The 16,419-nt window shown below is 43.9% G+C and overlaps 1 protein-coding gene across 1 annotated transcript in view; it reads right to left on the reverse strand.

The window, feature by feature from the left end:
* Cacna1b (calcium voltage-gated channel subunit alpha1 B) overlaps positions 1-16,419 on the reverse strand; it is a 184,569-nt gene that overhangs the window by 133,631 nt on the left and 34,519 nt on the right. The window contains exons 4-6 of the mRNA XM_076844985.2: positions 14,849-14,940; positions 12,448-12,600; positions 10,365-10,555 (exon numbers count right to left, since the gene is read on the reverse strand). Coding sequence (XP_076701100.2) covers positions 10,365-10,555; positions 12,448-12,600; positions 14,849-14,940 — 436 coding nt within the window. The remainder of the gene's footprint in view (positions 1-10,364; positions 10,556-12,447; positions 12,601-14,848; positions 14,941-16,419) is intronic.

The following is a 16,419-nucleotide window of genomic DNA, read 5'->3' on the forward strand; positions in this document are numbered from 1 at the left end:
AAAGACCAGGAAGATTAAAAGAGTCATTCACCAGCAGGGCTCCCCTCGAAGAGTGGCTAATGAAACTTTAAAAAAGGAATCACTGACCACTAGAAAGAAAGGAAACATATAGATTGAATAAATTATGGATAAATGTATTTTCTTTCTCCTTCTAAGTTTTCTAAATTATGTTTGATAATCAAAGCAAAACTTATACTAGTATCTCATGCAGTTCTAAATATGCAGAGAAGACACATTTAAGGTAATTGTGTCACAGAAGATAAAGAAACGCAGAGAAGGCAAGGCTTATTCTCCTCACTTGATCTGGTAATGTGATAACATCAGCACAGACTCAGAGCAGCTAGCAACCACTAAAAGATAGATACACATGCATGGGTAGGATAAAATGGGATTCTAAAAGAATAAAATAAAAAGCCAGCTAACCCACAGGAAGACAGGGAAAAAGAACAAAAAGCCAGACAGAATAATGGTAAACAAAACTATAATGGCAAATGTAACATATAAATAAGCACCTTAAATGTAAATGGCCTGAATATATCAATTAAAAGATAAAGACTAGACAGTGGATTTAAAAATGAACTTATCTAGAAGAAATTCACTTCAAATATAAAATGTAGGCAAGTTGGAAGCCAAATATGGAAAATGATCTTTTTTGTTTGTTTGTACTTTGGGTATTGAGGATTGAACCCAAGGGTGCTTAACCACATCCCCAGCCCTTTTTTATATTTTATTTAGAGATAGGGTCTTGGTGAGTTGCTAAGTGCCTCACGAAGTTGCTGAGGCTGGCTTTGAACTCGTGATCCTCCAGAGCCCCTGGGATTACAGGCATGTGCCACCGCGCCTGGTGGGAAACTGTATTTCATACAAATATTCACTGAAAGAAAAGTGGAGTGGCTATATCAGATAAAGTAGACTTCCAAGCAAAAAACTACCAGAAATACAGCAGGATGTACATAATAAAAAGAGTCAATCCACAAGAAGACAGCAATTCTCAATGTATATGCAACCAACAAAAGTGCTGCAATATAAGACAAACACGAAGGAACTAAAAGGAGAAACAGACAAAGTCATAAAGTTGGAGACCTCTTCACTTTTTTTTTTTTTTCAAAAATCCATAGAAGAACTGGACAGAAAATCAGCAAGGACACAGAAAATCTCAACAACCCATCACCCAACAGAATTCAATTGACATTTATACACCTAGTCCATAACAGCAGCAGAATACACATTCTTTTCAAGTGCAAATACCAACATGGACCATACTCTGAACTATATACCAAAACTCAACAAATGTAAAAGAATTCAAATTCTTACAATTCGGTGTATTCTTCCACTACAATAGAATCAAACTAGAAATAACAGAGGCAGAAGAAGTAACTCAAACATAAAGAAGACAATTCTAAATAAATCATGGGTCAAAGATGGAAGTCTCAAGGAAGTTTAAAAAATACACTGAACTGCATGAAAATAAGAATACAATATACCAGGGTTTGGGGCTGGGGCTCAGTGGCAGAGCACTTGCCTCACACATGTGAGGCCCTGGGTTCAATCCTCAGCACCACATAAAAAAATAAATAAACAAAATAAAGATATAATGTCCAAGTATAACTAAAAAAATTTTTAAAAAGAATACGATATATCAAACTTGTAAGACATAGCTAAAGCAATGCCAAGAGGGAAATTTATATCACACATCCATGTTACAAAGAAGGAAAATCTCAAATTAATAACCTAAGCTTCCACCTTAAGAAACTTTTAAAAAAGAAAACAACATAAACCAGAATCAAGCAGCAGGAAATAAATAAGAGTAAAATCCAACAAAATTGAAAACAAAAACAATAGAGAAAAAAAATCAACAAAAATGAGAAGCGATTCTTTGAAGAAAATCAGTAAACTGACAAACTTGTAGCAATACTAAGAAAAAGAAAAAACATGCAAGTTATCAAAATTAGCAATGAGGCAGATGCAGCAAACATCAAAAGGATAATAAAAGAATACTATAAACAACTTTACATACATATATTTAACAATGTGAATTAAGTGGACCAATTTCTAAAGACCACAACTTACTCAATGTAAATTAATAGTCCTATAATTGTGAAGGGAAATGAAATAATAACTTAAAAACTCCCCCCAAGTAGGCTGGGGCTGTGGCTCAGTGGTAGAACACTTGCCTAGCACATGTGAGGCACTGGGTTCAATTCTCAACACCACATAAAAATAAATAAATAGATGAATAATAAAATAAAATCCACCCACAACTTAAAAAATATTAAAAAAAAATTCTCCCCAAAAGGATAGACACAGATCAATGGAATTGAATTAATGATCTAGAACTAAATCCTGACTTACATGATGAGGCACCTTTAATGAGGCTGCTGGGACAATTCAATGGGGAAAGAATGGTCTTCTCAATCAATGGTGCTGGGACTAGTGGGTCTCCACATGCAAGAGATGAACCTAGGCCCTGCCTCTCACCAGGCATAACAATCAACCCTCAGGGACACCAGGTTGGATCCTCAGCACCACATAAAAATAAGTAAAATAAAGGCATCACGTCCAACTACAACTCAAAAAGTATTTTTTTTTAATCAACCCTCTGTGGACAACAAAACCAGATACAAAAGCAGAAACTAGAAAATTCCTATAGAAAAAAGTCATGGCTCTATAAAACATAGATATATAACCTTGGTTAGGCAATAGATTCTTAGATATAGCACTAAAAACACAAATGGTGGGGAAAAAAACAGAAAAATTAGATTTCATCAAAACAAAAATCTTTTGCACTCCAAGTGACACAATCAAGAAAGCAAAAAGACAACTTCAAAATAGGAGAAAATATTTTAAAATCATACATTTGAAAGGGGAATAATATCCAAGATGCACAATGAAATCTTACAGTGAACAATAAAAAGATAATAACCCAATTTAAGTGACTAAGGATAGGCATAGACATTTCCCCAAAGAAGGTATAAAAGATGCTGAACATCATAAATCAAAACTATATACTACTGCACACCGATAGGAGTGGAATTAAGAAGACAGACAAAAACAAGCACTGGTGAGATTCACAGAAACAGGGATACCTTTTCATAGCTGGTGGGGTATAAAGTGGTACAGCCATTGTAGGAGGTTTGGTGGTCCCTTAAATGCTAAACATGAAAATATCATATAATTCAGCTCTTAAGCACATACCCCAGAGGAACAAAAAGACATCCTATGCAAAAACTTGTATATGAATGTTCTTAGCAGCATTATTCATAATTTTAAAAGGGCATAATCCAAAAGTGCATCAATGATGGGATATAAATAATACATGGTATATACGCACAATGTAATCATACTGGACAGTAATGATATAATGTGGACATAAAAACACAAAAGGCCACCTACTGTCTGATTCCACAAATAAGAAACGTCTGGCTGGGCAGGGGCTAGGCAAGTAGAGCACTTGCCTAGCATGTGTGAGGCACTGGGTTCGATTCTCAGCACCACATATAAATAAATAAAATAAAGATCCATTGACAACTAAAAAGTATTAAAAAAAAAAAAAAGAAAGAAAGAAAAAAAATGTCTGGTAAAGATAAATATACAGACACATAAAAGTCAATGATTACCAGAGCCTAAGGAATGGAGTAATGGGGGTTGATTGCTAATGTGCAGGGTTTCTTTTTTGATTGATAAAAATGTTTTAAAATTAGGTAATAGTGATGATTGCATATATTTTTGAACATAACCTCTGAAATACACAATTGAAAATGGTGAATTTCTGGTATGCAAATTATATTCTAATAAAAGCATTATTTAAAAAAAAACACAGCAGGAGTGCAGCTCAGTGGTAGATCACTTCATAGCATGTCCAAGGGCCTGGGCTGGATCCCAGCATGGCATAAAAACAGATAAATAAACTCCAAACGAAATCTCTACACCCAGAAAGTTCACAGTAGAATTCCAATAGACAGCTTCTTCCAGAAAACAAGGAATAAATATACTTTCTAATTCATTTTATGAAACTTATATGCTTATATTATTTTGATTCCAAAATCAGACAGAGAGTTCTGACAAGAAAACGAAGGAGGAGGAAGAGGAGGAGATCACAGACTAAATCCCTCATGAATATAGATACAAGAATTCTTAATAAAAACATAAGCAAATAGAATACAACAATATGTGAAAAGAATTATATACCATGACAATGTAACATTTATTCCAGGAATGCAAAGCTATTCAAAAATCAATTGATTTTTCACCATATTAATAAAGGAAAAAAATCACATGAACATATCAGTACAGAAAAATCACTTGAAAAAATTCAGCATCCATTCATTACAAGCCCTTTCACAAAGTGAGACTAGACGGTACCATGGCAGCCTGGTGACAAGCACCAGCACCCAGCCCACTCGAGCCTGAAGCCAACATCATGCGTGCAGTGGAGGTCTGAGGGCCTTTGCACTGTCTGCTCTCAACAGTAGTACTCAAATAATGCTGCTTAATGTTGTAGCCCGTGCGATAACCCACTTTTCTTTTTGAAAATAAAAATCATAAAATATAAGGTCAAAACCTATAGACAGATGGAATAGAATAGAGCCCAGAAATAAGCCCTTCAATATAAGGTCAAATGATTTCTGACAAGGATGCTAAGGCCGTTCAGAGAGGAATGGACAGTCCTTTCAACAGAGAAACTGGAAATCTGCATGCAAAAGAGTAAATTAACTCAAAATGGATCAAAGGCCTAAATGTAAAATCTTTAAAAAATTAAAGTCTTAAAAAAATAATACAAAAGCTTCATGATGTCGAATTTGGTAATTATTTCTTGGGTATGACATCAAATGCACAGAAAAGAAAAGAAAAAAATTATGAAAAATTTTAAATTTTGTACACTTTTGAGACACTATCAACAGAACAAAAGTGATGGGAAAACATCTGCAAATCTCATAGAGAACTCCTAAGCTTAACAATAAAAATATCTTTAACCTAATAAAACAGGTATAGGGGACTCATATGCTGGACACTACAAAATCCTAATGAAAGAAATCAATGACAGTCTAAATAAATGGAAAGATACTCCCTTGCTTAATGACTGGCAAAACCAGCCTAATAAAGACATTAATTCTCCCAAACTGAATAAAAGGGGAAGAATCGGTTTACCTTATTTCAAAACTTCAAGACAACAACAGGAATCAAGAGAAAGGGACAGACACAGAACTAAAAGAGATCCACACAAATATGCTCAGATGACTTCTGCAAGGTGCAAAAGCTGTTCAAATGAGGAAATACAGCCTTCTTGTCAAACGGGGCTGGAGCCACTGGACACATGCCCAGGCAGAAGGGAGGGAAGGCAAGGGCCTCACTTCCTCTTTGTACAAAATCTAACTCAAATTGGACCATAGATATACATGGAAAACAAAACAGTAAAACTTTCAGGGGAAACAAAACTGTAGAAAATCTTACCAGACACAAAAGTCCAATCCACAAAAGGAAAAATGATAAACTGGACTTGATCAAAACTAAAATGTCTGTTGTGTGAAAGAGCAAGAAAAGACAAGCTACCGATAAGGAGAAAATATCTGCAGACTATATATCTAACAAGGCACTGGCACCTAGAATACACAAGGGACCCTAAAGACTCCACTGAAAGAGGACTTCAAACAGCATATGCACAAGACATAGAGTCATTTCACCAAAAAAAGGGCAAGTGGCAGACAAGCAGGAAAAGATGCTCAACATCACTAACCATCAAGAAATACAGATGACAGCCACAATGACATGTCACCACACACCTGTCAGAGCCATGGCAACAAAACAGTGCCACAGCAGCTCTGGCAGGGATGCAAGAAGACCAGACTGTTCGCACACGGCTGGAGGGATGTGAAAGGGCACAGTCCTCAGGAGAGTTTGAGTTTCTTTTTGTTTTGTTTTTTGCAGTGCTAGGGCTCAAACACAGGGCCTTACACATCCTGGGCAGTCTGGTCTCCTGCTGAGCTCCAATTCCCCAGCCCTGAAGGTTTAGTTTCTTACCTAAATATGCAACTACTATGCAACACAGAAAGTTCTTGTGCATTTGTTCCAAAGAAATGGAAACAGTAAGCAGACTGCAGTACATCCATACCAAACAGTTCTGGAAAAACCAACAGGACAACCTGCGTAACCTCCAGGGAATCTACTTGAGTGACAATAGCCAATACCAAGAAAGTAACGTGTGGTTTTATCTATGTGACATTCTTAAAATGGCAGAACTGCAGATAGGGCAAACAAGCCAGAGGTTGTCAGAGCTGAGTAGGGTGTAGCCATCCAAGGGTGGCAGAGGCACTGTGCCATTGAATGCTGCATCTCATTGCCTGGTTATGATGTCAAATAAGTTCTGCCAGTTGTTACCACTGAGAGAAAGCAGTGAAAAAGCACATGGAATTCATCTGTAAGGTCTGACAACTTCACGTGAATCTACAGTTGTCTCAAAATTCAAAATTTAATTTTAAAAATCCAGTTCCCAGAGAGGCACAGTGGAGGATGCTGGTAAGCCCAATTCTTTGGGGGCTGAGGCAGGAGGCCAGCCTGGCCTAGGCAGCTTAGAGATGCCTTATCTTAAATAACAAGGACTGGGACTGTAACTCAGTGGTGGAATGGCTCTGGGTTCAATCCCTAGTATTGCAAATGGAAAAAGTGGATATCCATGTGCAAAAGAGTGAAGAAAACCCGGTTCTCTCCATCCTGTATCTCCCTGCAGTTGCCTCCCATTGTTCTGCCCCCGGAAAGGGGGGTCTACACTGCATCCTCACTTCCTTACCTCCCTTCACTTTATGCCAGGGTCCAGGTTCTCATCCCCACCGCCAAGATTGCTCTTGTCAAGTCTACCCAGGACCTCATCGTGCCAGGCGGTGCCATGGTCAGCATTCCTCTTCTATCTTCCTTGACTTTTGGACAACATCTGACCCAGCAGTCACCTTCTCAGAGCTCTTTAACCTCTCTCCAAGACACAGTTCTCTCCCATATCGTGCCTGCCCAAGAGGAAACACCAGCCTCTTGCTGACTCCCTCCTTCCCCCTGGCCTCCCAGTGCAGGAACTCCCCAGGAGCAGTGTTCAGGCTTCTCTTCTTATCCATCTACACTCACTGCTCAGGTGACTTTAACCACCATCTACATGTCACTGACTTTACATGTACACCCTTGACCTGTAGTCCCTCTGAGCACCCTCTCACATGCCCATCACCTCAACTTAGATGAAGAAGCTACTGGAAACTTCACACGGTAGAAGGCTCCAGTTCCCACCACCCTCCACTGAAACAAAGCCAGGGAACACCTTGCTCCCAATTCTCTCTTCTGAGTGAAGGACACCTCCTTACCCAGGAGCTCCAGCCACATCATCAGGGACCCTTCTCTTCCTCTCACATAGTGCATCTGATGCATGAGAAGCACTATTTGGTTTAACATCAATATAGCCTCCACAGCCAAGTAGCTAAACACTTCTTTCCTCATACATGCTTATTACTAGTACAATAACACACTAACTCACATGTACAGAATCAATAGCCAACACTGTTTACCTCTTGTCATGCCTTTGAACCTAGCAGGTAACCCTTCCCATGCCACTGTTGAAAACTTAGGTAAGTCCCATGACTTTTCAAACTCTTAGGTGATAGAAAGTTCTACAGTCACTTCAAGCCGAAAAGAGTCTTGATTCAGCAATGAAAAGTGTCCCAGCTAGATGGTAATCAAACTGTCTGACACACTGCAGGCCAACAGCTGCTTTCCTAAGCTGCCTGCCACAGCTGGCCCCTCTACTTAGAAAGGAAGGCATGGCCATCACGTTCCCTATGCCCAGCATTGTTCCTCCTTCCTCTGCTGGCTTGAGGGTACTGACCCTAAGCTGCCAAAACAGGGCAGGGTGGGAGCAGGGAGAGGCAAGCTCTCCCTGTGTGGAGCTGTCCTGAGATAATCTCATCCCTCTGACTCTCCCACAAAGCACTTCTGCAGGTTCTTCTAAGGCCCTGTTTGACTCCACAGGCAAACAGTCTCTCCACAGAGGGACAACCCTTACCCTCTGCCACCAGTTTCTCAGCAGCCCACTCTGAACAGACGCTGTTGAGACCCATTGCTCTTTCCTGGCTGCCCACTCTCCCCTGACTAGAGCCAGTATGAGAGACACTCATGCTCACCAGCTCCACCTCTCCCCCACCCTACTGCAGGCCATGCCAGAAGTATAAGTCTCAAGAGACCACAAAGCCCCTCTCCCTGGTTTGGAAATGAATGACAAGTCCAAAACCCTGTCCAATCTCCAACAGCTGATCAGAACACTGTTGGTAGTGTGGAAGAGAGGGTCCAGCAAAGGTCCTGCCAGCTGAGCAGAACTCTGTTAGTGTGGCAGAGAGTGCCCAGCCAGGTCCTGCCACCTGTTCTGGTCCTGCACAGTGGCAGCCTCACCATTCACTGCCACCACTGCACCCTTGTGCCTCAGCTAAACTTGCAAAGCACATCCTGCAGCACCAGCATCTGACTTCCAGCCCTCACCAGGCCTTGCTTTCCCGGCCCTTGACCCATCAATTCCACTGCTCACTCTCCTTTGTTCCCTCAGAGCACTACCACTATCTAGACCCTCACACATCTAGCGCCTCCTAATTGCCAAGGTACATGCAGTTCCCAGTGCCCGCGGGCCTTATCAAATATGGGTTGGATGAAACCTCTGTGTCCCTTCCTGGCCAGCGCCTCCTGCCCAGGTCTGGTTCCTGTCTATCCCCTAAGGGAGGCACAAACACAGACAGGAAGCCTGAGTCACATGTGGCTGCTGGTGAAGCCCCTATGGACACTGAGGGATTTGGAGCCCTGGTTACAGTCCTCCTTTTGGGTGGGAGAGAAATGTGGACAGTTCAGAGCTATTGTTAGGATCTGCCTTGTAGAAATTGCGCCTTAACGGGTAAAAGGGAGAGAACAGCCATGGTTCTCATTGCTGCCTTTGTCCCTGTTCTCACTCCCTCAGCCACACAGAGCCTATCATCAGACAGACCTTTGCTCAACAAAGAATCTGGTTCAGTGGGCCCTGGGCCCGCTCTTCCTTAACTCATCTGCCATCTTCCTGCTCAACAAGCTTGACAGGTCAGCCCAGCAAGCACTTACCAAGAACCTGCCTAACATTAGCCCAAGGTCATCCTGGGGCACCCACAAACTTGTGGGGTAGGCAGAGCAGAGGGTCCCACTCCCTTCCTTTCCTCCTATCTACAAGCAATCATGGACACTGCCGTGAGAAGCTTCAGAAAGAGGCACAGGGCCCCAGGTGCATGTGGTTCAGGCCCACCCTCAAAATACACAAGGATCAGACTCTAGGTGACAACACCTTATGTTGCAGCACCCCACCCCCACTCCCAACAGCACTCAGCAGAACACGACCTCTGCTACCCCAGACCAAGACTCTACCAGCCAAACCTTCCCAGAGTCCTGGCTCACAGGCACCTTCCTTCTCCACCCCCCAAGGTCCCAGGGCACTGCTTTGATTGTCCTCACAGCACTTCAACAGGAGGAATGCAAGGTAGCAGGTGGTCTTCACATAAAAGAGATTTGCTCAGGGGTCAAGAGCAGAGTTCACCAGGAATCACAGGTAGAGGGAGATGGACGTGAGATGGGTCATCCTGGACTTCCATTATGGTCACCAAACCTAGACTGCTCTGAACTGCTGAGAAGGGCTGGCTTCATGAGACTGAGAAAACCAAGAAGAGACAGCACCAGGCCTCAACTCCAAGAATCCCAATATGACCAAGGAGGTTTCCTTGGGCCTTAGCTCAGTGCCACATCAAACCTTCCCCTGCTCCTCATCTTCACCAGCCTGGACCCAATAAGAGGCCCTAGAGCTCACTGGCCCTCAATTCCACCCAGAAGACCCCACAGATGTGGTGTGAACAGTGGTTTCCAGTCAGCTGCCTGCAGGCCTGGCATGGGTGAATTAGATTAGTCTCTCTATGACCTAGTCTGTCACCTGTACAAGGAATAAGGAGGCATGTGACACCTCCCAAGCCTAATGTGGCACAGATTCACATGAGCACTGACTACTGTGCTGCTGCACCTTCACCACCAACGGCATCTTGTCTGCAACAGTATCTTTTGACCTCCACCCCTGCCCCACCACCCTGGCCCACAGCCCCACCTTCACAGAGCAACTTGAGGAAGACCTAGGTCAAGAGCTTGAGTTGAGACTGACTGCAGAAGCCTTTGACACACCATCTGGATAAAGGGCCCTGAAACTTATTCCAGGGTGGAGGAGGGGCTCTCAGGGTGGTACAGAGGCTCTCAGTCAGAAGTGCCCCCAAATGGGACCCCAAGAGGGACCAACCCAGGAGCTCCCGAGCCCACCTCAGGCCTAGGCCCAAGATGCAACTCACATTGTAGAGGATGTCAGTCCAGCCCTCCATGGTGATACACTGGAACACTGTCAAGATGGCAAACAGGATGTTATCAAAGTTGGTGATACCAAAGTTGGGTCCTGGCCAATACTCCCGACACTCCGTGTCACCCTCACACAGCCGGGCAGGGGCCTCCTTGCCACAGGGGAAGTCACCCACAGGATCTGCATCTGTGAGGAGGAAAACGAAGCAGATCCTGAGCTCAGAAACACAAAGTTCTCCAACCCCTCTGGGATTCCTGGGTGCTAGAGAGCGCACTGTAGGCAGCAGGAACCTGGTACCTCCAGACACTCTTCATCAACTGCCTAACCAGTCCTCGCACCTACACCAGGTCTCTCCTCCCACCTGCCCCCTGCTTCCACCCGAGGTCAGGACCCATCCTGTTAGGACTTCTGGTCAGTATCTCCCTCTCCCTGGGAATCTGTCCATCATAATTTAAACAAGCTCAGAAGCCCATTCATTTTAAAATAAAAACCAACAAACTCCTACCTTCCAATTCTTCCTACCACTACCACCCTGATTTCTCCTCTCCCTCATAGACAAACCACAAAAGTCTTCTAACATGAAGATTTGATTGTCACAATGGAGCCAGCAAGGCGGTTGGTTAGTATAAAGCTAGACACTGTGCAGTCCTGGACCTGCACACAGGATAACTGAGAGTTAGTTCAACATATGCCCAAAGAGAAATTGGAGGCCTCCTGGCCCAGTCACCACTGCACTGGCCCCTACAGAGTGGGGATCCCTCTACTTTCCTGCAATGTAATGGGCAGCAAAAGACCACCCAGAGAGGTGGTAAAGAAAACATCAGGGTTGGGACATAGCTCAGTGGTAGAATACTTGTCTGGCATGCATGAGACCCTGGGTTCAATCCCCAGCACCAAAAAAAAAAAAAAAAAAAAAAAAAAAAAAAAATTGCTAACCTCTGGGACAAGACAGTTAACAGAATATGACATAGAGTGTTCAGCCTCTTCATTCCCAAAATTCCAGTGACAAGGTAGAAGAAAATTTTATAAAAATGTGTGCCTACATATGAAAATTCCTCCTATCAACATAGGAGATAATTTGAGGAACTACAAGGATGGAAAGCAAGTCTTCCCAGGGTTAGAAGGCAAAACTGGCCGCACAAGTTTATTTCTCCCTTTCCAAATATCTAGATAAATTTCATAAGGAAGTCCTCATTTGTCTCTGTACACAACTGCATTCTCTGTAAACTAGGATGGTTTCTTCCTGTCTGACTTGACACTCTTGCTTCTTTCTGGTCTCCTGCACTGGTCACACTGCCAATGCCATGCAGACCAGCTACACCCTTGCTTTGATCCTGACTTTGAAGGAAAAGGTCTCACAGTGAAATTCAATGTTTGCAGGGAATTTTAGGGAATTTAAGAAAAGTATCTTTCAATTACAGCTTGATGAAATTTTTTTTAAGTTATGAATAATTTAGGGGCTAGAGATGTGGCTCAGCAGCAAAGTACATGCCTAGCATATACAAGGCCTTGGGTTTCATACCAGTACCAGAAAAAAATAAATGATAAAAAAAATAAATCATGACTAACTTAAATTATAGTGAATGCTCTTTGGGATCTAAGAGATGATCACCTGGGTTTTCTCCTTTAATGTGTTGAGTGCTCAAGACTCAAATTTACTATCTTCCTTAACTCTTTCTCTTACACTCAACAGGAAAACCTTATAGCTTTACCTACAAGTACCCAGAATATGGCTCATTCCAACTACCTCTACCAAACGCCTGGCCCTGGCCACTGCCATCTCTCCAAGATTGAGATATCCTCCCATTGGATCCTGTTTCAGCCTTTGCCTCCCCTGGCTACCTTCTAATGAGCTGACACTAAATTACTGTATTTCAAATACATTTTTTTGTTTCCTTCCAGAAGTGGCTACAATCTGTATTATTTTATTTGTGTGTCTATTATTTGTTTACCGGTTATAATCTTCTGTCTCAGTAATCTGGCACCTACCAGTTCTCTCTAGCACCTACAGTGGTGCCTATCTCCTGGATGGATAAATCTGTCATCCTCAACTGAGCCGAGATGATAGGAGACCTCACCTGTGCTGTTGGGGAAACAGGCCTTGTGGAATTTTCCCATGTAGAACTCGAGGCCAATGATGGCAAACATGAGGATGGCAAAGAAGAGTAGCAGCCCAATCTGCAGCAGTGGAACCATGGCCTTCATGATGGACTTGAGCACCACCTGCAAACCTGTGACCAGAGCAGCGCAGGTCAGAGAGCAAAGGTGGGGGCAGGGGAGAAGGCAGTAACAGAGCAGCAAAAATCCAGGGAGGGCAGGGCTGAGAGACCTGGGGCAAAAGTGGAGCTGTAACTGTTGATGAGGTCAAAGAACAGAGCCATGGCCTCAAAGTAGGGGACACAATAGGGAAGGCTGTGAGAGTGAGGACTCATATGGGGCAGAGTGTGACCTCCTAGGGAGAGGTGGACTGAGCAGTGTCTCAAAGGGGGAGTAACAGCATGAAGAGGTGTCAGAGCTTGAAGTTCAAGAATCCAGGAAAGAACAGGAATCCTCAGAAGGGAAAGCAAAGAAAAGTGGGAGATAAAGCAGAGGACCCTGGGAGGGAAGAGCAGGAATCCTCAGAAGGGAAAGCAAAGAGAAGTGGGAGGTAAATCAGAGGACCCTGGGAGGGAAGAGCAGGGGATCCTGGGAGTTGAGAACAGGGCATCCTGGGAGGGAAGAGCAGGAGATCCTGAGAAGGGAGAGCAAAGAAAGGTGGGAGGTAAATCAGAGGACCCTGGGAGGGAAGAGCAGGGGATCCTGGGAGGGAAGAGCAGGGTCTCCTGAGAGGGAAGAGCAGGAATCCTCAGAAGGGAAAGCAAAGAAAGGTGGGAGGTAAAAGCAGAGGACCCTGGGAGGGAAGAGCAGGGGATCCTGGGAGGGAAGAGCAGAGGATCCTGGGAGTTGAGAACAGGGCATCCTGGGAGGGAAGAGCAGGGGATCCTGGGAGGGAAGAGCAGGGGATCCTGGGAGGGAAGAGCAGGAGATCCTGAGAAGGGAGAGCAGGAATCCTCAGAAGGGAAAGCAAAGAAAGGTGGGAGGTAAAAGCAGCAAAGTGCATGCCTAGCATATACAAGGCCTTGGGTTTCATACCAGTACCAGAAAAAAATAAATGATAAAAAAATAAATCATGACTAACTTAAATTATAGTAAATGCTCTTTGGGATCTAAGAGAAGATCACCTGGGTTTTCTCCTTTAATGTGTTGAGTGCTCAAGACTCAAATTTACTTACTGAGCAGGAATCCTGAGAAGGGGAAGCAAAGAAAGGTGGGAGGTAAAGCAGGGGATCCTGGGAGGGAAGAGCAGGGGATCTTGAGAAGAAGAACAGAAATCTTAAGAAGGAAGAACAAAGAACACTGGGAGCTAAGAGCAGGGGCTCCTGGGAGGGAAGAGCAGAGACTTCTTAGAAGGCACAGCAGGGGATCCTAGAGGAAAGTACAGGAAATCATGGGAAGGAATCATAGGGCATCCTGCAAAGGCAGTAAGGAAGTCCTTAATTGTCCAGATTCTTTATGGAGAATGGGGAAGGTCCACTCTCCTCCAAAAATGGGAAGTGTGTTTCTACTGGCTGTAGGGTGTGATTGAATTCAGGCCAGAAAAATAAGCAGAGGAGGCTGTAACCCCATAATCTCTCACTCTTCCAGCATGGCCCCAGCTCTTGAGTATGGGCCAGGGGCTGTGCCTATTCAGTGTAGAACAGGGAGCTATCCAAAGATCTTTCTGCAATGGTCCCAGGAAGACACAGAACTAGGTCCCTACCCACCCAGGCTCCTAGGTAAACCTAAAGCCAAGCTTCCACTAGACTGGGGAACAGAGGCCAGGGTGGCCACTGGCTCACCAGTTCCCCTGGCCACCCTGCCCATGTTTGTCTCCTTCATGGCCCAAACCAGGAGCATATATTATGTCCAGTCTCAGTCCCCCAAGGCCTACTCAGGCTGATCTAACACAGGAGGCCCTTTGCAGCCTTTGAATATTTTTCCACACATTCTATCCCATCCCTAGTCAAGCTTTTATCTGTTCTTCAACCCCATAAAATGAAGCAGGACTAAAAATAACTCTGTTTGTGGGTAGGAACAAAGCTTCCATCTAGGGAAGCCAAGTCAGAACACAGTAACAGGGTCCCTCTCTGTAATTTTGTAGAGAATAGCCTGGAAAATGCCTGTTCCTCTCTTCCTCCTGCCTATTTCCCTGGGGTCAGAAATGGCAAGCTCAGGGGCTTGGTGTTTAGCTAAGTGGCAAAGAGAGAATGTGCTTACCATGCTCAAGGCTCTGAGTTCAATCCCCATCACCAAAAGGGTTGGGGAGCAGGACAAGCTCAGAGTCACAAGGCCCTACAGACACAGTCAGGGACTTAACTGTGGCCATGGCTGTTGTGAGGAGGAAGGGAGGAGGTTGGTGTTCCAGGTAGGCTTGGGCCTGACTGTCTTAGCTGGACTCACTTGGAATCCCCGATACCAGCTTCAGAGGCCTCAGAACGCGCACAGCCCTCAGTGTTCGCAGGTCGAAGTCAGTTCCAGCTGTGGCAAGGATCCTGGCAGGAAAAAGCAGAAGGAAAGGGAAAGGGTTTCCACATTGAGTCTGGGAGGAAACATACTCCTCCTACCACCTGTGTCCTTTCTCCCAAGGGCAGTGATAAATTCATGCCCCGTGTTCCCCACTGTCCAACCACAGGCCAGTATGGGGCCATGGGCTCACCTGGAATCCCAAGCCATCGTCAGATATGCTGGCAATGACTTCCACCTGCATTACCAGCCCTCCAGTTCAGAGGCACTGTGAATGGACACTCAGCCACTGGCCTGGCAGTGAACCTGTCTTCCAACTGAGTCCAAGCCTACACTATGCACAAACCAACCCCAGCTGTACTTCAGACAATCCCATGAAAGGCAGCAGTGAGTGGAGCTGGGGTACAGTGGATCCTGAGGGACTCCTGGACCAGCACCACATACCACCCTTCTTCACCCTATCTCGGAAGAACAGGGAAAGCGGAAGGTGGGAGTCAAGGATTCAGAGATCTCAGAAAGACCCTTGTGGAAAGAAACATATTTGTTTTAAAAATAAGTCAGTGGAAAATAAGAAAATAAAAATAAGTCAATGGCAGAGCAGCAAGGGCTCTATTCAAAGTAAGAAGTGAACCACTGTTACACTCACACCCAGAGAAGACTGTATCTAACAAAGATTTCCAGGCTAAAGGGAGAGCTTTACCTCTCCCTGAAGGATGAATAAATAGGTAGCTTTACTGACAACCTGTCAGTCATACTGAAGTGGAGAGGAGGTATGCTCCTGATCTACTGTTGTACTTAGGAAATCCAGTCCTGGCACCATGGAGAGGATAATTCTGTCTGATAGTCATCTTCCTGGGGATAGGGTCCCATGAATCAAGTTCCCAAGGGCAAGATCATTACTGCATGATTAGAATGTGTCACCTTACAGACATTGTTGACCAGTTGAAAAGTTATATGGATGATTTGGACCCTGAATTTCCACCAACTCCACAAGATGTAAAGGGGCACTGTGAGCAATCAGCTTTTTCAAGTTTTCAGAAGGACTAACTAAAGTCAGCAAACACAGGAGAGAACAGAATCAATGTATTAATCAAAAAGCTGAAGAGGAGGGGCTGGGATTCTGGCTCAACAGTAGAGCGCTCACCTAGCACATGCGAGGCGCTGGGTTCGATCCTTAGCACCACATAAAAATATATAAATAAAATAAAGGTATTGGGTCCAATTACAACTAAAAAATAAATTTTAAAACTGAAGAGGAAACTACCTTCTACAAATGTAACAAGAGAATAGGAACATACTACAATATACACTTCTTGTGATTCTTCTGAAATTACTTCTCCAAAAGATGATTCATCAGCATCTTTCCTAGATACACAGGAGATAGATTCCTAAAGATCTGACTCGAAGATGAATGCTATGTTACATACTCTAACAATAGTCAAACTCACTTCTTGGTATTCCAAGCAGAAGAATAATCTATTAGCGATGGAAAAAAAGACCTCAGATAA

This window comes from Callospermophilus lateralis, chromosome 2, assembly GCF_048772815.1.
Source record: "Callospermophilus lateralis isolate mCalLat2 chromosome 2, mCalLat2.hap1, whole genome shotgun sequence".
In the NCBI taxonomy this organism is placed as follows: Eukaryota; Metazoa; Chordata; class Mammalia; order Rodentia; family Sciuridae; genus Callospermophilus; species Callospermophilus lateralis.